Consider the following 24376-nt stretch of genomic DNA (forward strand, 5'->3'; position numbering starts at 1 on the left):
CACCCCCTCCCTATCTCTGTAACCCCCTCCGGCCCCTACACCCCCTCCCTATCTCTGTAAACCCCTCCAGCCCCGACACCCCCTCCCTATCTCTGTAAACCCCTCCAGCCCCTACACCCCCTTCCTATCTCCATCACCCCCTCCAGCCCCTACACCCCCTCCCTAACTCTGTCATCCCCTCCAGCCCCCTACACCCCCTCCCTATCTCTGTAACCCCCTCCCAGCCCCTACACCCCTTCCCTATCTCTGTAACCCCCTCCAGCCCCGATACCCCTTCCCTATCTCTGTAACCCCCTCCAGCCCCTACACCCCCTCCCTATCTCTGTAACCCTCTCCAGCCCCTACACCCCTTCCCTATCTCTGTAACCCCCTCCAGTCCCTACACCCCCTCCCTATCTCTGTAACCCTCTCCAGTCCCTACACCCCCTCCCTATCTCTGTAACCCTCTCCAGCCCCTACACCCCCTCCCTATCTCTGTCACTCCCTTTAGCCCCTACACCCCCTCCCTATCTCTGTAACCCCCTCCAGTCCCTACACCCTCTCCCTATCTCTGTAACCCTCTCCAGCCCCTACACCCTCTCCCTATCTCTGTAACCCCCTCCAGCCCCTACACCCCTTCCCTATCTCTGTAACCCCCTCCAGTCCCTACACCCCCTCCCTATCTCTGTAACCCTCTCCAGCCCCTACACCCCCTCCCTATCTCTGTAACCCTCTCCAGCCCCTACACCCCCTCCCTATCTCTGTCACTCCCTTTAGCCCCTACACCCCCTCCCTATCTCTGTAACCCCCTCCAGCCCCTACACCCCCCTCCCTATCTCTGTCACCCTCTCCAGCCCCTACACCCCCTCCCTATCTCTGTAACCCCCTCCAGCCCCTACACCCCTTCCCTATCTCTGTAACCCCCTCCAGCCCCTCCCTATCTCTGTAACCCCCTCCAGCCCCTGCACCCCCTCCCTATCTCTGTCACTCCCTTTAGCCCCTCACTATCTCGGTGATCCAGGTGACCTTACCTTGATGGTGTCAGAGGCTCCCCTGTCACTCAGACTCTGCACGAAGGTGACAATGGGATATGTCAGCCCAGGTACCAGCATTGGCACCTACAACATTACACACACAGACAGACAGGAGCCGGTCAGTTTGATCAGCTGATCACCTTCTCCCAGAGTGTCCACTCCTTCTCTCCACAGCGACCCCCCCCCACACAGCTGCTTATCCCAGCAAAGTATCATCCAACACAGCGCACAGGGTCAGTGCTGAGGGAGCGGGCACTGTCGGAGGGTCAGTGCTGAGGGAGTGCCGCACTGTCGGAGGGTCAGTGCTGAGGGAGTGCCGCACTGTCGGAGGGTCAGTGCTGAGGGAGCGGGCACTGTCGGAGGGTCAGTGCTGAGGGAGTGCCACACTGTCGGAGGGTCAGTGCTGAGGGAGAGGGCACTGTCGGAGGGTCAGTGCTGAAGGAGTGCTGCACTGTTGGAGGGTCAGTGCTGAGGGAGTGCCACACTGTCGGAGGGTCAGTGCTGAGGGAGAGGGCACTGTCGGAGGGTCAGTGCTGAAGGAGTGCTGCACTGTTGGAGGGTCAGTGCTGAGGGAGTGCCGCACTGTCAGAGGGTCAGTGCTGAGGGAGCGGGCACTGTCGGAGGGTCAGTGCTGAGGGAGCAGGCACTGTCGGAGGGTCAGTGCTGAGGGAGCGGGCACTGTCGGAGGGTCAGTGCTGAGGGAGCGGTCACTGTCGGAGGGTCAGTGCTGAGGGAGCAGGCACTGTCGGAGGGTCAGTGCTGAGGGAGCAGGCACTGTCGGAGGGTCAGTGCTGAGGGAGCAGGCACTGTCGGAGGGTCAGTGCTGAGAGAGTGGGCACTGTCGGAGCTTCAGTGCTGAGAGAGTGGGCACTGTCGGAGGGTCAGTGCTGAGGGAGTGGGCACTGTCGGAGGGTCAGTGCTGAGGGAGTGGGCACTGTCGGAGGGTCAGTGCTAAGGGAGTGCCGCACTGTCGGAGGGTCAGTGCTGAGGGAGTGTCACACTGTTGGAGCGTCAGTACTGAGGGAATGTCACACAGTTGGATGGTCAGTGCTGAGGGAGTGCCACACTGTGAGAGGGTCAGTGCTGAGGGAGTGCTGCACTGTCGGAGGGTCAGTGCTGAGGGAGTGCCGCACTGTCGGAGGGTCAGTGCTGAGGGAGTGCCGCACTGTCGGAGGGTCAGTGCTGAGGGAGTGGGCACTGTCGGAGGCTCAGTGCTGAGGGAGTGCCGCACTGTCGGAGGCTCAGTGCTGAGGGAGCGCCGCACTGTCGGAGGGTCAGTGCTGGGGGAGTGCCGCACTGTCGGAGACTCAGTGCTGGGGGAGTGCCGCACTGTCGGAGACTCAGTGCTGGGGGAGTGCCGCACTGTCGGAAGCTCAGTGCTGAGGGAGCGGGCACTGTCAGAGGGTCAGTGCTGAGGGAGTGCTGCACTGTCGGAGGGTCAGTGCTGAGGGAGTGCCGCACTGTCGGAGGGTCAGTGCTGAGGGAGTGCCGCACTGTTGGAGGCTCAGTGCTGAGGGAGTGCCGCACTGTCGGAGGGTCAGTGCTGAGGGAGTGCCACACTGTCGGAGGGTCAGTGCTGAGGGAGGGGCACTGTCGGAGGGTCAGTGCTGAGGGAGTGCCGCACTGTCGGAGGGTCGGTGCTGAGGGAGGGGCACTGTCGGAGGGTCAGTGCTGAGGGAGTGCCACACTGTCGGAGGGTCAGTGCTGAGGGAGTCCCGCACTATCCGAGGGTCAGTGCTGAGGGAGTGCCGCACTGTCGGACGGTCAGTGCTGAGGGAGTGCCGCACTGTCGGAGGGTCAGTGCTGAGGGAGGGGCACTGTCGGAGGGTCAGTGCTGAGGGAGTCCCGCACTGTCGGAGTGTCAGTGCTGAGGGAGTGCTGCACTGTCGGAGGGTCAGTGCTAAGGGAGCGCCGCACGGTTGGAGGGTCAGTGCTGAGGGGGCACCGCATTGTCGGGGGGGGGGGGGGGGGGAGGAGGAGGAGCAGGAGGAGGAGCGGAGGGGCGCGTGCCAAACCTCCTGCCTGTGTGCAACCCAGCTGAGTGGCGAGGTCAGTTGCTGCAGTGTGTGGTCTGCTGCTGAGTTACAGATGCTCTTGCGACACGGCCTGTGGCTCCCCACTTCCCGGTTGACTGGAGACGGTGTTCCTGGAAAGATCACGCACTTGCAGCCCGTCACAGCCGGTCGGGGCAGGGGGAGGGGAGCGGTGCGGTCACCGACATTCGGAAGTGAAAGGTGAACAGCGTGTGACCAAGGTCAGCTCCCTCTCTCACACAGAATGACAAGTGTCAGCAGGGACTGTTACCCATGACCTGGGCCCGCTTCCAGCCCACAACCAACTCCCAATACTGTCCGGCTTTCCCCCTTCTGCACTTGGACAGTATCGAGTCAATGAAAGGCCGGCAATTCGCTGACTTTCAGGCAAAGTTGTCGCTCTCTGACAGACCGATCGGTGATAGCAGGAGAACGCACACGCTGCACAACCAGCAGGAGATGGGCGGGCCGTGATGGGGACGTGGAAGCAGGGAGACATTTCACTCAGGCCTTGACACTGTAGCTCAGTGGATCGCACTGCTTGCCTCCCAGGTCCAACACCACCTTCAGGCGACTGTCTGTGTGGGGTTTGTCCCATAGTGTCCAGGGATGTGCAGGTTAGGGTGGATTGGCCGTGGAAAATTGTCCCATAGTGCCCAGGGATGTGCAGGTCAGGGTGGATTGGCCGTGGGAAATTGTCCCATAGTGTCCAGGGATGTGCAGGTTAGGGTGGATTGGCCGTGGGAAATTGTCCCAATGTACCCAGGGATGTGCAGGTTAGGGTGGATTGGCCGTGGGAAATTGTCCCATAGTGTCCAGGGATGTGCAGGTTAGGGTGGATTGGCCGTGGGAAATTGTCCCATAGTGTCCAGGGGTGTGCAGGTTAGGGTGGATTGGCCGTGGGAAATTGTCCCATAGTGCCCAGGGATATGCAGGTTAGGGTGGATTGGCCATGGGAAATTGTCCCATAGTGACCAGGGATGTGCAGGTTAGGGTGGGTTGGCCGTGGGAAATTGTCCCATAGTGCCCAGGGATGTGCAGGTTAGGGTGGATTGGCCGTGGGAAATTGTCCCATAGTGTCCAGGGATGTGCAGGTTAGGGTGGATTGGCCGTGGGGACAGTGTCCCATAGTGCCCAGGGATGTGCAGGTTAGGGTGGATTGGCCGTGGGAAATTGTCCCATAGTGTCCAGGGATGTGCAGGTTAGGGTGGATTGGCCGTGGGAAATTGTCCCATAGTGTCCAGGGGTGTGCAGGTTAGGGTGGATTGGCCGTGGGAAATTGTCCCATAGTGCCCAGGGATATGCAGGTTAGGGTGGATTGGCCATGGGAAATTGTCCCATAGTGACCAGGGATGTGCAGGTTAGGGTGGGTTGGCCGTGGGAAATTGTCCCATAGTGCCCAGGGATGTGCAGGTTAGGGTGGATTGGCCGTGGGAAATTGTCCCATAGTGTCCAGGGATGTGCAGGTTAGGGTGGATGGGTCGTTGGACGTGCAAGGTTACAGGGATAGGGTCTGGGTTGGGGGGGGGGGGGGGGAATGGACTAGATGGACCGAATGGCCTGCCTCCATGCTGCAGGGATCCTATGATTCATCAAATCAGCCCACTTCGCAGCCTACCCCCACCCAGCCTGGGATCCTGCTGTGCGAGCGGGTTCTAGGTACCTTAAAGAAAGCTCTCTTGATGGAGTAGAGGTTCTCATCGAACAGGAAGCTGATGTGCAGGTTGATCGCTGGTCTGGTGGCCGACGTGTTCTGTACGTTCAGGGTCAGCTTAAACACCGGCCCGATCCCCTGGACCTGCGGCAGGGACAGGCCACTCAGACTCTGTTTGCAGATACCCTTCACCACCACCCCCAACCCCGACCACCGCTCGGGGATGTGTGCCGATTCTAAAAGGGAGAGCGCGGGCGTGGTGCATCTCTGTGCCAAGGTCACCGGACCTGGAGAGTCCGGTCACTGAAGTGAGCCAGATCGAATGTTTCACCAATACAGATGTGAGTGGGGCAGTCACACCACAACGCCTTTACTAAGCTCGCAATCACTCCCACTGAGAATGATCTGCTCCCAGGCTCTGTTCGAGACACACCAGAGCTTTGCATTACTGATGGCAATCTTGCCACACACCCCCCTCCCCTCAACCCATTCTGCTCTCTGACTTCAGGAGGATCGTTGAGAGGAGGGAGCAGAGGGAGACTGACCAGGGAAGAGGTCAGGCTGGGGAAGCAGAGGACATCGACCCCTGCGGGACCGAAGCCATCAAATGGACTGGATGTTAGTGAGGCAGAAGGTGCTCCCATTCAGAGAGGGCACGGATTCAGGCAAAAGTCACAGGCCCCAGTCCAACAGTCAAGTACTTGTTGTCATGCTGGGCTACAGGGGGCAGATAGAGAGGCCAGGACAGAGATGTACCCTCACCACAGCATTCATCTTCAGGGGCTCCTGCGGGTCAGCAGAGACAGGCCCCATGCTTGCTTCGAGAGCCCTGGCGTATTCCCGAGCCGCGCTGAGACGTAGACGGTACAGGTCCATCTGGAAGGCCCGATGCATAGCTGCCAGACACAGGAGGGAATAAAACACGGCCCGTTACTGGGAATCCTCACCCAGAGGGGAATAAAACACGGCCCGTTACCGGGAATCCTCACCCGGGGGGAATAAAACACGGCCCGTTACCGGGAATCCTCACCCAGAGGGGAATAAAACACGGCCCGTTACCGGGAATCCTCACCCGGGGGGAATAAAATACGGCCCGTTACCGGGAATCCTCACCCGGGGGGAATAAAATACGGCCCGTTACCGGGAATCTGCACCCAGAGAGGAATAAAACACGGCCCCGTTACTGGGAATCTGCACCTGGGGGGGAATACAACACGGCCCGTTACCGGGAATCCTCACCCAGAGGGGAATAAAACACGGCCCGTTACCGGGAAGCCTCACTCGGGGGGAATAAAACACGGCCGGGTGTTTTATAGACTGGGCGCTGTTTAAATAGACTGTAGACTGGGCGCTGTTTTAATAGACTGTAGACTGGGTGCTGTTTTAATAGACTGTAGACTGGGTGCTGTTTTAATACACTGTAGACTGGGCGCTGTTTAAATAGACTGTAGACTGGGCGCTGTTTTAATAGACTGTAGACTGGGCGCTGTTTTAATAGACTGTAGACTGGGCACTGTTTAAATAGACTGTAGATTGGGTGGTGTTTTAATAGACTGTAGACTGGGCGCTGTTTAAATAGACTGTAGATTGGGCGGTGTTTTAATAGACTGTAGACTGGGTGCTGTTTTAATACACTGTAGACTGGGCGCTGTTTAAATACACTGTAGACTGGGTGCTGTTTTAATACACTGTAGATTGGGCGCTGTTTTAATACACTGTAGACTGGGCGCTGTTTTAATACACTGTAGACTGGGTGCTGTTTAAATACACTGTAGATTGGGCGCTGTTTAAATACACTGTAGACTGGGTGCTGTTTAAATACACTGTAGATTGGGCACTGTTTAAATACACTGTAGACTGGGTGCTGTTTTAATACACTGTAGATTGGGCGCTGTTTTAATACACTGTAGACTGGGCGCTGTTTTAATACACTGTAGACTGGGCGCTGTTTAAATACACTGTAGACTGGGCGCTGTTTTAATACACTGTAAACTGGGTGCTGTTTTAATACACTGTAGACTGGGTGCTGTTTAAATACACTGTAGACTGGGTGCTGTTTTAATACACTGTAGACTGGGTGCTGTTTTAATACACTGTAGACTGGGCGCTGTTTAAATACACTGTAGACTGGGCGCTGTTTTAATACACTGTCGACTGGGCGCTGTTTAAATACACTGTAGACTGGGCGCTGTTTAAATACACTGTAGATTGGGCGCTGTTTTAATACACTGTAGACTGGGCGCTGTTTTAATACACTGTAGACTGGGCGCTGTTTAAATACACTGTAGACTGGGTGCTGTTTTAATAGACTGTAAACTGGGTGCTGTTTTAATACACTGTAGACTGGGTGCTGTTTTAATACACTGTAGACTGGGTGCTGTTTTAATACACTGTAGACTGGGTGCTGTTTTAATACACTGTAGACTGGGCGCTGTTTTAATACACTGTAGACTGGGCGCTGTTTAAATACACTGTAGACTGGGCGCTGTTTTAATACACTGTAGACTGGGTGCTGTTTAAATACACTGTAGACTGGGTGCTGTTTTAATACACTGTCGACTGGGCGCTGTTTAAATACACTGTAGACTGGGTGCTGTTTTAATACACTGTAGACTGGGTGCTGTTTAAATACACTGTAGATTGGGCGCTGTTTTAATACACTGTAGACTGGGCGCTGTTTAAATACACTGTAGACTGGGTGCTGTTTTAATACACTGTAGACTGGGCGCTGTTTAAATACACTGTAGATTGGGCGCTGTTTTAATACACTGTAGACTGGGTGCTGTTTTAATACACTGTAGACTGGGCGCTGTTTTAATACACTGTAGACTGGGCGCTGTTTTAATACACTGTAGATTGGGTGCTGTTTTAATACACTGTAGATTGGGTGCTGTTTTAATACACTGTAGACTGGGTGCTGTTTTAATACACTGTAGACTGGGTGCTGTTTAAATACACTGTAGACTGGGCGCTGTTTTAATACACTGTAGACTGGGCGCTGTTTAAATACACTGTAGACTGGGCGCTGTTTTAATACACTGTAGACTGGGTGCTGTTTAAATACACTGTAGACTGGGCGCTGTTTTAATACACTGTAGACTGGGCGCTGTTTTAATACACTGTAGATTGGGTGCTGTTTTAATACACTGTAGACTGGGTGCTGTTTTAATACACTGTAGACTGGGTGCTGTTTAAATAGACTGTAAACTGGGTGCTGTTTTAATACACTGTAGACTGGGCGCTGTTTAAATACACTGTCGACTGGGCGCTGTTTTAATACACTGTAGACTGGGCGCTGTTTTAATACACTGTAGACTGGGCGCTGTTTAAATACACTGTAGACTGGGTGCTGTTTAAATAGACTGTAAACTGGGTGCTGTTTTAATACACTGTAGACTGGGTGCTGTTTAAATAGACTGTAAACTGGGTGCTGTTTTAATACACTGTAGACTGGGCGCTGTTTAAATACACTGTCGACTGGGTGCTGTTTTAATAGACTGTAAACTGGGTGCTGTTTAAATACACTGTAGACTGGGCGCTGTTTTAATACACTGTAGACTGGGCGCTGTTTAAATACACTGTAGACTGGGTGCTGTTTAAATAGACTGTAAACTGGGTGCTGTTTTAATACACTGTAGACTGGGTGCTGTTTAAATAGACTGTAAACTGGGTGCTGTTTTAATACACTGTAGACTGGGCGCTGTTTAAATACACTGTCGACTGGGTGCTGTTTTAATAGACTGTAAACTGGGTGCTGTTTAAATACACTGTAGACTGGGTGCTGTTTTAATACACTGTAGACTGGGTGCTGTTTTAATACACTGTAGACTGGGCGCTGTTTTAATACACTGTAGACTGGGTGCTGTTTTAATACACTGTAGACTGGGTGCTGTTTAAATACACTGTAGACTGGGTGCTGTTTTAATACACTGTAGACTGGGTGCTGTTTAAATAGACTGTAGACTGGGTGCTGTTTTAATAGACTGTAGACTGGGCGCTGTTTAAATACACTGTAGACTGGGTGCTGTTTTAATAGACTGTAAACTGGGTGCTGTTTTAATACACTGTAGACTGGGCGCTGTTTAAATACACTGTAGACTGGGTGCTGTTTTAATAGACTGTAAACTGGGTGCTGTTTAAATACACTGTAGACTGGGTGCTGTTTTAATACACTGTAGACTGGGTGCTGTTTTAATACACTGTAGACTGGGCGCTGTTTTAATACACTGTAGACTGGGTGCTGTTTTAATACACTGTAGACTGGGTGCTGTTTAAATACACTGTAGACTGGGTGCTGTTTTAATACACTGTAGACTGGGTGCTGTTTAAATAGACTGTAAACTCGGTGCTGTTTTAATACACTGTAGACTGGGTGCTGTTTAAATACACTGTAGACTGGGTGCTGTTTTAATACACTGTAGACTGGGTGCTGTTTAAATAGACTGTAAACTGGGTGCTGTTTTAATACACTGTAGACTGGGTGCTGTTTAAATAGACTGTAAACTGGGTGCTGTTTTAATACACTGTAGACTGGGTGCTGTTTAAATACACTGTAGACTGGGTGCTGTTTAAATAGACTGTAGACTGGGTGCTGTTTTAATACACTGTAGACTGGGCGCTGTTTAAATACACTAAAGACTGGGTGCTGTTTAAATAGACTGTAAACTGGGTGCTGTTTAAATAGACTGTAGACTGGGTGCTGTTTTAATACACTGTAGACTGGGCGCTGTTTAAATACACTGTAAACTCGGTGCTGTTTTAATACACTGTAGACTGGGTGCTGTTTAAATACACTGTAGACTGGGTGCTGTTTTAATACACTGTAGACTGGGTGCTGTTTAAATACACTGTAGACTGGGCGCTGTTTTAATACACTGTAGACTGGGTGCTGTTTAAATACACTGTAGACTGGGTGCTGTTTAAATACACTGTAGACTGGGTGCTGTTTTAATACACTGTAGATTGGGCGCTGTTTTAATACACTGTAGACTGGGCGCTGTTTAAATACACTGTAGACTGGGTGCTGTTTAAATACACTGTAGACTGGGTGCTGTTTTAATAGACTGTAAACTGGGTGCTGTTTAAATACACTGTAGACTGGGCGCTGTTTAAATACACTGTAGACTGGGCGCTGTTTTAATACACTGTAGACTGGGTGCTGTTTAAATACACTGTAGACTGGGCGCTGTTTTAATACACTGTAGACTGGGTGCAGTTTTAATACACTGTAGACTGGGCGCTGTTTAAATACACTGTAAACTGGGTGCTGTTTTAATAGACTGTAAACTGGGTGCTGTTTAAATACACTGTAGACTGGGCGCTGTTTAAATACACTGTAGACTGGGTGCTGTTTTAATAGACTGTAAACTGGGTGCTGTTTTAATACACTGTAGACTGGGCGCTGTTTTAATACACTGTAGACTGGGTGCTGTTTAAATACACTGTAGACTGGGTGCTGTTTTAATAGACTGTAAACTGGGTGCTGTTTAAATACACTGTAGACTGGGTGCTGTTTTAATACACTGTAGACTGGGTGCTGTTTAAATAGACTGTAAACTGGGTGCTGTTTTAATACACTGTAGACTGGGCGCTGTTTAAATACACTGTAGACTGGGTGCTGTTTAAATAGACTGTAAACTGGGTGCTGTTTTAATACACTGTAGACTGGGTGCTGTTTAAATAGACTGTAAACTGGGTGCTGTTTTAATACACTGTAGACTGGGCGCTGTTTAAATACACTGTCGACTGGGTGCTGTTTTAATAGACTGTAAACTGGGTGCTGTTTAAATACACTGTAGACTGGGTGCTGTTTTAATACACTGTAGACTGGGTGCTGTTTTAATACACTGTAGACTGGGCGCTGTTTTAATACACTGTAGACTGGGTGCTGTTTTAATACACTGTAGACTGGGTGCTGTTTAAATACACTGTAGACTGGGTGCTGTTTTAATACACTGTAGACTGGGTGCTGTTTAAATAGACTGTAGACTGGGTGCTGTTTTAATAGACTGTAGACTGGGCGCTGTTTAAATACACTGTAGACTGGGTGCTGTTTTAATAGACTGTAAACTGGGTGCTGTTTTAATACACTGTAGACTGGGCGCTGTTTAAATACACTGTAGACTGGGTGCTGTTTTAATAGACTGTAAACTGGGTGCTGTTTAAATACACTGTAGACTGGGTGCTGTTTTAATACACTGTAGACTGGGTGCTGTTTTAATACACTGTAGACTGGGCGCTGTTTTAATACACTGTAGACTGGGTGCTGTTTTAATACACTGTAGACTGGGTGCTGTTTAAATACACTGTAGACTGGGTGCTGTTTTAATACACTGTAGACTGGGTGCTGTTTAAATAGACTGTAAACTCGGTGCTGTTTTAATACACTGTAGACTGGGTGCTGTTTAAATACACTGTAGACTGGGTGCTGTTTTAATACACTGTAGACTGGGTGCTGTTTAAATAGACTGTAAACTGGGTGCTGTTTTAATACACTGTAGACTGGGTGCTGTTTAAATAGACTGTAAACTGGGTGCTGTTTTAATACACTGTAGACTGGGTGCTGTTTAAATACACTGTAGACTGGGTGCTGTTTAAATAGACTGTAGACTGGGTGCTGTTTTAATACACTGTAGACTGGGCGCTGTTTAAATACACTGTAGACTGGGTGCTGTTTAAATAGACTGTAAACTGGGTGCTGTTTAAATAGACTGTAGACTGGGTGCTGTTTTAATACACTGTAGACTGGGCGCTGTTTAAATACACTGTCGACTGGGTGCTGTTTAAATAGACTGTAGACTGGGTGCTGTTTTAATACACTGTAGACTGGGCGCTGTTTAAATACACTGTAGACTGGGTGCTGTTTAAATAGACTGTAAACTGGGTGCTGTTTTAATACACTGTAGACTGGGTGCTGTTTTAATACACTGTAGACTGGGTGCTGTTTAAATACACTGTAAACTGGGTGCTGTTTTAATACACTGTAGACTGGGCGCTGTTTAAATACACTGTAGACTGGGCGCTGTTTAAATACACTGTCGACTGGGTGCTGTTTTAATACACTGTAGACTGGGTGCTGTTTTAATACACTGTAGACTGGGCGCTGTTTAAATACACTGTAGACTGGGCGCTGTTTAAATACACTGTCGACTGGGTGCTGTTTAAATAGACTGTAGACTGGGTGCTGTTTTAATACACTGTAGACTGGGTGCTGTTTAAATAGACTGTAAACTGGGTGCTGTTTTAATACACTGTAGACTGGGCGCTGTTTAAATACACTGTAGACTGGGTGCTGTTTAAATAGACTGTAGACTGGGTGCTGTTTTAATACACTGTAGATTGGGCGCTGTTTTAATACACTGTAGACTGGGTGCTGTTTAAATACACTGTAAACTGGGTGCTGTTTAAATACACTGTAAACTGGGTGCTGTTTTAATACACTGTAGACTGGGTGCTGTTTTAATACACTGTAGACTGGGTGCTGTTTAAATACACTGTAGACTGGGCGCTGTTTTAATACACTGTAGACTGGGTGCTGTTTAAATACACTGTAGACTGGGTGCTGTTTAAATACACTGTAGACTGGGTGCTGTTTTAATACACTGTAGATTGGGCGCTGTTTTAATACACTGTAGACTGGGCGCTGTTTAAATACACTGTAGACTGGGTGCTGTTTAAATACACTGTAGACTGGGTGCTGTTTTAATAGACTGTAAACTGGGTGCTGTTTAAATACACTGTAGACTGGGCGCTGTTTTAATACACTGTAGACTGGGTGCTGTTTAAATACACTGTAGACTGGGCGCTGTTTTAATACACTGTAGACTGGGTGCAGTTTTAATACACTGTAGACTGGGCGCTGTTTAAATACACTGTAAACTGGGTGCTGTTTTAATAGACTGTAAACTGGGTGCTGTTTAAATACACTGTAGACTGGGCGCTGTTTAAATACACTGTAGACTGGGTGCTGTTTTAATAGACTGTAAACTGGGTGCTGTTTTAATACACTGTAGACTGGGCGCTGTTTTAATACACTGTAGACTGGGTGCTGTTTAAATACACTGTAGACTGGGTGCTGTTTTAATAGACTGTAAACTGGGTGCTGTTTAAATACACTGTAGACTGGGCGCTGTTTAAATACACTGTAGACTGGGCGCTGTTTTAATACACTGTAGACTGGGTGCTGTTTTAATACACTGTAGACTGGGTGCAGTTTTAATACACTGTAGACTGGGTGCTGTTTAAATACACTGTAGACTGGGTGCTGTTTTAATACACTGTAGACTGGGTGCTGTTTTAATACACTGTAGACTGGGCGCTGTTTAAATACACTGTAGACTGGGTGCTGTTTTAATAGACTGTAAACTGGGTGCTGTTTTAATACACTGTAGACTGGGTGCTGTTTAAATACACTGTAGACTGGGTGCTGTTTAAATAGACTGTAGACTGGGTGCTGTTTAAATAGACTGTAGACTGGGCGCTGTTTAAATACACTGTAGACTGGGCGCTGTTTAAATACACTGTAGACTGGGCGCTGTTTAAATACACTGTAGACTGGGCGCTGTTTAAATACACTGTAGACTGGGCGCTGTTTTAATACACTGTAGACTGGGTGCAGTTTTAATACACTGTAGACTGGGTGCTGTTTTAATAGACTGTAAACTGGGTGCAGTTTTAATACACTGTCGACTGGGTGCTGTTTTAATAGACTGTAAACTGGGTGCTGTTTAAATACACTGTAGACTGGGCGCTGTTTAAATACACTGTAGACTGGGTGCAGTTTTAATACACTGTAGACTGGGCGCTGTTTAAATACACTGTAGACTGGGTGCTGTTTTAATACACTGTAGACTGGGCGCTGTTTTAATACACTGTAGACTGGGTGCTGTTTTAATACACTGTAGACTGGGCGCTGTTTAAATACACTGTAGACTGGGTGCTGTTTAAATACACTGTAGACTGGGCGCTGTTTAAATACACTGTAGACTGGGTGCAGTTTTAATACACTGTAGACTGGGCGCTGTTTTAATACACTGTAGACTGGGTGCAGTTTTAATACACTGTAGACTGGGTGCTGTTTAAATACACTGTAGACTGGGTGCTGTTTTAATACACTGTAGACTGGGCGCTGTTTAAATACACTGTAGACTGGGTGCAGTTTTAATACACTGTAAACTGGGTGCTGTTTAAATACACTGTAGACTGGGTGCTGTTTTAATACACTGTAGACTGGGCGCTGTTTAAATACACTGTAGATTGGGCGCTGTTTTAATACACTGTAGACTGGGCGCTGTTTAAATACACTGTAGACTGGGTGCTGTTTTAATACACTGTCGACTGGGTGCTGTTTTAATAGACTGTAAACTGGGTGCTGTTTAAATACACTGTAGACTGGGCGCTGTTTAAATACACTGTAGACTGGGTGCAGTTTTAATACACTGTCGACTGGGTGCTGTTTTAATAGACTGTAAACTGGGTGCTGTTTAAATACACTGTAGACTGGGTGCTGTTTAAATACACTGTAGACTGGGCGCTGTTTAAATACACTGTAGACTGGGCGCTGTTTAAATACACTGTAGACTGGGTGCAGTTTTAATACACTGTAAACTGGGTGCTGTTTAAATACACTGTAGACTGGGTGCTGTTTTAATAGACTGTAAACTGGGTGCTGTTTAAATACACTGTAGACTGGGCGCTGTTTAAATACACTGTAGACTGGGTGCAGTTTTAATACACTGTAGACTGGGTGCTGTTTAAATACACTGTAGACTGGGTGCTGTTTTAATACACTGTAGACTGGGCGCTGTTTAAATACACTGTAGACTGGGCGCTGTTTAAATACACTGTAGACTGGGTGCAGTTTTAATACACTGTAGACTGGGTGCTGTTTAAATACACTGTAGACTGGGTGCTGTTTAAATACACTGTAGACTGGGTGCTGTTTTAATACACTGTCGACTGGGTGCTGTTTTAATACACTGTAGACTGGGCGCTGTTTAAATACACTGTAGACTGGGCGCTGTTTAAATACACTGTAGACTGGGTGCTGTTTTAATACACTGTAGACTGGGTGCTGTTTTAATACACTGTCGACTGGGTGCTGTTTTAATAGACTGTAAACTGGGTGCTGTTTAAATACACTGTAGACTGGGTGCTGTTTAAATACACTGTAGACTGGGCGCTGTTTAAATACACTGTAGACTGGGTGCTGTTTAAATACACTGTAGACTGGGTGCTGTTTTAATAGACTGTAAACTGGGTGCTGTTTAAATACACTGTAGACTGGGTGCTGTTTTAATACACTGTAGACTGGGCGCTGTTTAAATACACTGTAGACTGGGTGCTGTTTTAATACACTGTAGACTGGGTGCTGTTTTAATACACTGTCGACTGGGTGCTGTTTTAATAGACTGTAAACTGGGTGCTGTTTAAATACACTGTAGACTGGGTGCTGTTTAAATACACTGTAGACTGGGCGCTGTTTAAATACACTGTAGACTGGGTGCAGTTTTAATACACTGTAAACTGGGTGCTGTTTAAATACACTGTAGACTGGGTGCTGTTTTAATACACTGTAGACTGGGTGCTGTTTAAATAGACTGTAAACTGGGTGCTGTTTAAATACACTGTAGACTGGGTGCTGTTTAAATACACTGTAGACTGGGCGCTGTTTAAATACACTGTCGACTGGGCGCTGTTTTAATAGACTGTAAACTGGGTGCTGTTTAAATACACTGTAGACTGGGCGCTGTTTTAATACACTGTAGACTGGGCGCTGTTTTAATACACTGTAGACTGGGCGCTGTTTTAATACACTGTAGACTGGGTGCTGTTTAAATAGACTGTAAACTGGGTGCTGTTTAAATACACTGTAGACTGGGTGCTGTTTAAATACACTGTAGACTGGGCGCTGTTTTAATACACTGTAGACTGGGCGCTGTTTTAATACACTGTAGACTGGGTGCTGTTTAAATAGACTGTAAACTGGGTGCTGTTTAAATACACTGTAGACTGGGCGCTGTTTAAATACACTGTCGACTGGGTGCTGTTTTAATAGACTGTAGACTGGGCGCTGTTTAAATACAATGTAGACTGGGTGCTGTTTAAATACACTGTAGACTGGGCGCTGTTTTAATACACTGTAGACTGGGCGCTGTTTTAATACACTGTAGACTGGGTGCTGTTTAAATAGACTGTAAACTGGGTGCTGTTTAAATACACTGTAGACTGGGCGCTGTTTAAATACACTGTCGACTGGGTGCTGTTTTAATAGACTGTAGACTGGGCGCTGTTTAAATACAATGTAGACTGGGTGCTGTTTAAATACACTGTAGACTGGGCGCTGTTTTAATACACTGTAGACTGGGCGCTGTTTTAATACACTGTAGACTGGGTGCTGTTTTAATACACTGTAGACTGGGCGCTGTTTTAATACACTGTAGACTGGGCGCTGTTTTAATACACTGTAGACTGGGCGCTGTTTAAATACACTGTAGATTGGGCGCTGTTTTAATACACTGTAGACTGGGTGCTGTTTTAATACACTGTAGACTGGGCGCTGTTTTAATACACTGTAGACTGGGCGCTGTTTTAATACACTGTAGACTGGGTGCTGTTTTAATACACTGTAGACTGGGTGCTGTTTTAATACACTGTAGACTGGGTGGTGTTTTAATACACTGTAGACTGGGCGCTGTTTAAATACACTGTAGACTGGGTGCTGTTTTAATAGACTGTAAACTGGGTGCTGTTTTAATACACTGTAGACTGGGTGCTGTTTAAATACACTGTAGACTGGGTGCTGTTTAAATAGACTGTAGACTGGGTGCTGTTTAAATAGACTGTAGACTGGGCGCTGTTTAAATACACTGTAGACTGGGCGCTGTTTAAATACACTGTAGACTGGGCGCTGTTTAAATACACTGTAGACTGGGCGCTGTTTAAATACACTGTAGACTGGGCGCTGTTTTAATACACTGTAGACTGGGCGCTGTTTTAATACACTGTAGACTGGGTGCTGTTTTAATACACTGTAGACTGGGTGCTGTTTTAATACACTGTAGACTGTGCGCTGTTTTAATACACTGTAGACTGGGCGCTGTTTAAATACACTGTAGATTGGGCGCTGTTTTAATACACTGTAGACTGGGTGCTGTTTAAATACACTGTAGACTGGGCGCTGTTTAAATACACTGTAGACTGGGTGCTGTTTTAATAGACAGTAAACTGGGTGCTGTTTTAATACACTGTAGACTGGGTGCTGTTTTAATACACTGTAGACTGGGCGCTGTTTTAATACACTGTAGACTGGGTGCTGTTTTAATACACTGTAGACTGGGTGCTGTTTTAATACACTGTAGACTGGGTGCTGTTTTAATACACTGTAGACTGGGCGCTGTTTAAATACACTGTAGACTGGGCGCTGTTTTAATACACTGTAGATTGGGCGCTGTTTTAATACACTGTAGACTGTGCGCTGTTTAAATACACTGTAGACTGGGTGCTGTTTTAATAGACAGTAAACTGGGTGCTGTTTAAATACACTGTAGACTGGGTGCTGTTTTAATACACTGTAGACTGGGCGCTGTTTTAATACACTGTAGACTGGGTGCTGTTTTAATACACTGTAGACTGTGCGCTGTTTAAATACACTGTAGACTGGGTGCTGTTTTAATAGACAGTAAACTGGGTGCTGTTTAAATACACTGTAGACTGGGCGCTGTTTTAATACACTGTAGACTGGGTGCTGTTTAAATACACTGTAGACTGGGTGCTGTTTTAATACACTGTAGACTGGGCGCTGTTTAAATACACTGTAGACTGGGTGCTGTTTTAATACACTGTAGACTGGGTGCTGTTTAAATACACTGTAGACTGGGTGCTGTTTTAATACACTGTAGACTGGGTGCTGTTTTAATACACTGTAGACTGGGCGCTGTTTAAATACACTGTAGACTGGGTGCTGTTTTAATACACTGTAGACTGGGCGCTGTTTTAATACACTGTAGACTGGGTGCTGTTTTAATACACTGTAGACTGGGCGCTGTTTAAATACACTGTAGACTGGGTGCTGTTTTAATAGACTGTAAACTGGGTGCTGTTTAAACGGATTCTGTAAACTGGGCCCTGTTTAAACAGACTCTGTAGACTGGGCCCTGTTTAAACAGACTCTTAGACTGGGCCCTGTTTATACAGACTCTGTAGACTGGGCCCTGTTTAAACAGACTCTGTAGACTGGGCCCTGTTTAAACAGACTCTGTAGACTGGGCCCTGTTTATACAGACTCTGTAGACTGGGCCCTGTTTATACAGACTCTGTAGACTGGGCCCTGTTTATACAGACTCTGTAGACTGGGCCCTGTTTAAACAGACTCTGTCGACTGGGCCCTGTTTAAACAGACTCTGTCGACTGGGCCCTGTTTATACAGACTCTGTAGACTGGGCCCTGTTTATACAGACTCTGTAGACTGGGCCCTGTTTATACAGACTCTGTAGACTGGGCCCTGTTTAAACAGACTCTGTAGACTGGGCCCTGTTTAAACAGACTCTGTAGGCTGGGCCCAGTTTATACAGACTCTGTCGACTGGGCCCTGTTTAAACAGACTCTGTAGACTGGGCCCTGTTTATACAGACTCTGTAGACTGGGCCCTGTATAAACAGACTCTGTAGACTGGGCCCTGTTTATACAGACTCTGTAGACTGGGCCCTGTTTAAACAGACTCTGTAGACTGGGCCCTGTTTAAACAGACTCTGTAGACTGGGCCCTGTTTAAACAGACTCTGTACACTGGGCCCTGTTTAAACAGACTCTGTACACTGGGCCCTGTTTAAACAGACTCTGTACACTGGGCCCTGTTTATACAGACTCTGTAGACTGGGCCCTGTTTATACAGACTCTGTAGACTGGGCCCTGTTTAAACAGACTCTGTAGACTGGGCCCTGTTTATACAGACTCTGTCGACTGGGCCCTGTTTAAACAGACTCTGTAGACTGGGCCCTGTATAAACGGACTCTGTAGACTGGGCTCTGTTTATACAGACTCTGTAGACCGGGCCCTGTTTATACAGACTCTGTAGACTGGGCCCTGTTTAAACAGACTCTGTAGACTGGGCCCTGTATATACAGACTCTGTAGACTGGGCCCTGTATATACAGACTCTGTAGACTGGGCCCTGTTTATACAGACTCTGTAGGCTGGGCCGTGTTTATACACACTCTGTAGGCTGGGCCCTGTTTATACAGACTCTGTAGACTGGGCCCTGTTTAAACAGACTCTGTAGACTGGGCCCTGTTTATACAGACTCTGTAGACTGGGCCCTGTTTATACAGACTCTGTAGACTGGGCCCTGTTTATACACACTCTGTAGGCTGGGCCCTGTTTATACACACTCTGTAGGCTGGGCCCTGTATAAACGGACTCTGTAGACTGGGCCCTGTTTATACAGACTCTGTAGGCTGGGTGCTGTTTAAACAGACTCTGTAGACTGGGCCCTGTTTATACAGACTCTGTAGACTGGGCCCTGTTTATACAGACTGTGTAGGCTGGGCCCTGTTTATACAGACTCTGTCGACTGGGCCCTGTTTAAACAGACTCTGTCGACTGGGCCCTGTTTAAACAGACTCTGTCGACTGGGCCCTGTTTAAACAGACTCTGTCGACTGGGCCCTGTTTAAACAGACTCTGTCGACTGGGCCCTGTTTAAACAGACTCTGTCGACTGGGCCCTGTTTAAACAGACTCTGTCGACTGGGCCCTGTTTAAACAGACTCTGTCGACTGGGCCCTGTTTATACAGACTCTGTCGACTGGGCCCTGTTTATACAGACTCTGTCGACTGGGCCCTGTTTATACAGACTCTGTCGACTGGGCCCTGTTTATACAGACTCTGTCGACTGGGCCCTGTATAAACGGACTCTGTAGACTGGGCCCTCTTTAAATAGTCTCTCGACTGGGTGCTGCAGTGTGCTGTTTAAACAGCCACCCTTTGATGTATAATAGAATGGTCAATCATGTTCTGCTGCAAATAGCCTCTACCTGTCTGGGAGGGACTGTTCCACTCCACCCTGCACTCAGCAAACTGAGATGGTGTGATGCCCCTGCTGTAGAACAGCACCTTGCCTACAGGTATACCTGTCAGCCCAGGCTCCCGGAGATCACAGGGCTGTGCTTCGGTCACTGCTCCCTCCCCACCTCGGTCTTGCTGTGGAAATGCCTTGTTAGTGTTACTCACCCACAGCGTTCTCCCTCTCCCTCAGGGTCTGATCCACATACAGCTTGGTTTTCTTTGGGATGCTCAGCTTAATGCTCTGTGCCAGAGGGGGCCCAGGGCTGGTGTCTTTGTCCTCGAACACGGCGGTTCTCTTCAGGATCTTAATGATGAGCCCACCCCCTGTGAGGGAAGAGGGAGAGCTGCAAGTTAGAGGGAACAGTAAACAGCAGCACACACAGTGACTGACCAGGCTATAGGAAGCTGCAGCAGCAGCAGCAGCAGGGACACAAGGTGAGTGGCAACAGGTGATAGTGAGGGGGCAGATGGGGAGGGGTGAGGGGGGAAGAGGTGCATGGGTGTGAGTGTGAGAGACCGTGAGACAGCCCAAGCTCAACGGCTGGCTGCTGTCTTTCACTGCAAAAGCAGAGCTTCAAAAGGAGACACAAGGAAGGCCGTCTGTATCCAGGATACTGGATTAGTGGTGCTGGAAAAGCACACCAGTTCAGGCAGCATCCGAGGATCAGGAAAATCGATGTTTCGGGCATGAACCCTTCATCAGGAATAAAGGCAGAGAGCCTGAAGGGTGGAGAGATAAGCTAGAGGAGGGTGGGGGTGGGGGTGGGGAGAAAGTAGCATAGAGTCCAATAGGTGAGTGGGGGAGGGGATGAAGGTGATAGGTCAGGGAGGAGGGTGGAGTGGATAGGTGGAAAAGAAGATAGGCAGGTAGGACAAGTCATGGGGACAGTGCTGAGCTGGAAGTTTGGAACTGGGGTGAGGTGGGGGAAGGGGAAATGAGGAAACTGTTAAAGTCCACATTGATGCCCTGGGGTTGAAGTGTTCCGAGGCGGAAGATGAGGCGTTCTTCCTCCATGCGTCTGGTGGTGAGGGAGCGGCGGTGAAGGAGACCCAGGACCTCCATGTCCTCAGCAGAGTGGGAGGGGGAGTTGAAATGTTGGGCCACGGGGCGGTGTGGTTGATTGGTGCGGGTATCCCAGAGATGTTCCCTAAAGTGCTCTGCTAGGAGGCGTCCAGTCTCCCCAATGAAGAGGAGACTGCATCGGGATCAACGGATACAAGAAATGATATTAGTGGATGTGCAGGTAAAACTTTGATGGATGTGGAAGGCTCCTTTAGGGCCTTGGGAGGAGGTGTGGGCACAGGTTTTGCAATTCCTGTGGTGGCAGGGGAAGGTGCCAGGTTGGAAGGGTGGGTTGTAGGGGGTGTTTGATGGGGGAACAGTGTAGAGAGAGCTTTACTCTGTATCAAACCCCGTGCTGTCCCTGTCCCTGGGAGTGTTTGATGAGGGGGACAGTGAAGAGGGAGCTTTACTCTGTATCTAACCCTGTGCTGTCCCTGTCCTGGGAGTGTTTGATGCGGGGACAGTGTAGAGGAAGCTTTACTCTGTATCTAACCCCGTGCTGTCCCTGTCCTGGGAGTGTTTGATGCGGGGACAATGTAGAGGAAGCTTTACTCTGTATCTAACCCCGTGCTGTCCCTGTCCTGGGAGTGTTTGATGCGGGGACAGTGTAGAGTGAGCTTTACTCTGTATCTAACCCCGTGCTGTCCCTGTCCTGGGAGTGTTTGATGGGGGGGGGGACAGTGCAGAGGGAGCTTTACTCTGTATCTAACCCCGTGCTGTCCCTGTCCTGGGAGTGTTTGATGGGGGGGGGGACAGTGCAGAGGGAGCTTTACTCTGTATCTAACCCCGTGCTGTCCCTGTCCTGGGAGTGTTTGATGCGGGGACAGTGTAGAGGAAGCTTTACTCTGTATCTAACCCCGTGCTGTCCCTGTCCTGGGAGTGTTTGATGCGGGGACAGTGTAGAGGAAGCTTTACTCTGTATCTAACCCCGTGCTGTCCCTGTCCTGGGAGTGTTTGATGCGGGGCCAGTGTAGAGTGAGCTTTACTCTGTATCTAACCCCGTGCTGTCCCTGTCCTGGGAGTGTTTGATGGGGGGGTGGGACAGTGCAGAGGGAGCTTTACTCTGTATCTAACCCCGTGCTGTCCCTGTCCTGGGAGTGTTTGATGGGGGGGGGGACAGTGCAGAGGGAGCTTTACTCTGTATCTAACCCCGTGCTGTCCCTGTCCTGAGAGTGTTTGATGGGGGAGAGTGTAGAAGGAGCTTTACTCTGTATCTAACCCCGTGCTGTCCCTGTCCTGGAGTGTTTGATGGGGAACAGTGTAGAGGAGCTTTACTCTGTATCTAACTCCGTGCTGTCCCTGTCCCTGGGAGTGTTTGATTGGGGGACAGTGTAGAGGGAGCTTTACTCTGTACCTAACCCCGTGCTGTCCCTGTCGGTGTTTGATGGGGGGACAGTGTAGAGGGAGCTTTACTCTGTATCTAACCCCGTGCTGTCCCTGTCGGTGTTTGATGGGGGGACAGTGTACAGGGAGCTTTACTCTGTATCTAACCCCGTGCTGTCCCTGTCCTGGGAGTGTTTGATGGGGGGACAGTGCAGAGGAGCTTTACTCTGTATCTAACCCCGTGCTGTCCCTGTCCTGGGGGTGTTTGATGGGGGACAGTATAGAGTGAGCTTTACTCTGTATCTAACCCCGTGCTGTCCCTGTCCTGGGGTGTTTGATGGGGGACAGTATAGAGTGAGCTTTACTCTGTATCTAACCCCGTGCTGTCCCTGTCCCTGGGGGTGTTTGATGAGGGGGACAGCAGACAGAGTGCTTTATGACCACAGAGTTGTACAGAACAGAAACAGACCTTCCAGTCTAACCCTTCCAAGTTTCTCAAACTAAGCTATTTCAGCAAAGTGATTTCGATTAGAGGGATGTAGATTCCTCCTCTCCATAAGTAATACTGATGGGGAGTGAAGATGTGATACAGCAGTTGCACGCAGCCTCGGTCAAACCATATCCAGACTACCCTGCACTAGTTTGTGATGGATGTGAAAAGGATGGTTTCCCTGCCTGGGGCTCTCTCGTAACAGGGAACACACCCCGAGGTATGGTGTAGGCCACCGAGGATTGACAGGAAGAGTACCGAAGGGTGGGAAAGTTTGGGAATTCTCTGCAACAGCGGAGGCTCAGTCAGTGAAAGTGTGCAGGATTAGCATCGATAGGTTTTTAGATATTAAAGATATCACAGGATATGGCATCGGGGTAAGTCACAGAATCCCTACTATGTGGAAACAGGCCATTCGGCCCAACAGGGCCTCAGTGACCCTCCCAAGAGCTTCTCACCCAGACCCACCCCCGCACCCGATTCCTGCAACCCTGCATTTCCCACAGTCAATCCACCCTAACCTGCACATCCCTGGGCACTATGGGACAATTTCCCATGGTCAATCCACCCCAACCTGCACATCCCTGGGCACTATGGGACAATTTCCCATGGTCAATCCACCCTAACCTGTACATCCCTGGGCACTATGGGACAATTTCCCACGGCCAATCCACCCTAACCTGTACATCCCTGGGCACTATGGGACAATTTCCCACGGCCAATCCACCCCAACCTGTACATCCCTGGGCACTATGGGACAATTTCCCACGGCCAATCCACCCTAACCTGCACATCCCTGGGCACTATGGGACAATTTCCCACTGCCAATCCACCCTAACCTGCACATCCCTGGGCACTATGGGACAATTTCCCACGGTCAATCCACCCTAACCTGTACATCCCTGGGCACTATGGGACAATTTCCCCATGACCATTCCACCCTAACCTGTACATCCCTGGGCACTATGGGACAATTTCCCACGGCCAATCCACCCTAACCTGCACATCCCTGGGCACTATGGGACAATTTCCCACAGCCAATCCACCCTAACCTGCACATCCCTGGGCACTATGGGACAATTTCCCACGGCCAATCCACCCTCATCTGCACATCTTTGGACTGTGGGATGAAACCGGAGGGGCGAATGTGTAAACTCCACACAGCCAGTTGTCCAGAGAGTGGAATTGAACCCAGGTCCCTGGTGCTGGGAGGCAGCAGTGCTAACCACTGAGCCAGAATTTGTGGAATGGTGGTGCAGGCTTGATGGGCTGAACGGCCTATCCCTGTGGGAGAATGAGGCAGAGGAGGAGAGAGGGAGGGTCAGAGATATGAGGAGTGGGGTTCAAAACCGGCGGAAACTGGAATTGAGGTTGGGGTCGTACACAGAGAGGCAGATGGAGCAGTGAGTGTGGAGAGAGGTGGGGGACACAGTAGAGCAGCAACAGCAGGCAGAGAGAACAGGCGGGGTGGGGGGGGAGAGGGGTCGCGACGAGAGAGCGAGAGAGACCCACCTTTTGTGGTCATGATGAGGGTCCCATCCTCACGTCCATACCTGCCAAAGCACAGGCTGGTGACAATGTCCTGAGAGAAAAGGGGCAGCCGTGAGTAATGAGTGAGTGATGCCGAGTGGCAGCAGAGCACCGCGTCGGATAAAAGCCACCATTCCAAACGGACACAGAGCTGGAGAGGGGGAGAGAGGCGGATAGACGGAGGGTAGGAATTCCTGAGTCAGGGGCCCAG

General features: G+C 49.2%; 1 protein-coding gene across 1 annotated transcript in view; it reads right to left on the reverse strand.

Annotated features, from left to right (window-relative positions):
- The window catches only part of bbs1 (Bardet-Biedl syndrome 1), a 58988-nt gene that overhangs the window by 2206 nt on the left and 32406 nt on the right, over positions 1-24376 (reverse strand). The window contains exons 12-16 of the mRNA XM_087983831.1: positions 24148-24217; positions 19925-20083; positions 5463-5596; positions 4710-4844; positions 1011-1097 (exon numbers count right to left, since the gene is read on the reverse strand). Coding sequence (XP_087839957.1) covers positions 1011-1097; positions 4710-4844; positions 5463-5596; positions 19925-20083; positions 24148-24217 — 585 coding nt within the window. The remainder of the gene's footprint in view (positions 1-1010; positions 1098-4709; positions 4845-5462; positions 5597-19924; positions 20084-24147; positions 24218-24376) is intronic.

This window comes from Chiloscyllium plagiosum, unplaced genomic scaffold, assembly GCF_037043375.1.
Source record: "Chiloscyllium plagiosum isolate Xiang-an unplaced genomic scaffold, Cpla_swu_hap1 HiC_scaffold_46, whole genome shotgun sequence".
Lineage (NCBI taxonomy): Eukaryota > Metazoa > Chordata > Chondrichthyes > Orectolobiformes > Hemiscylliidae > Chiloscyllium > Chiloscyllium plagiosum.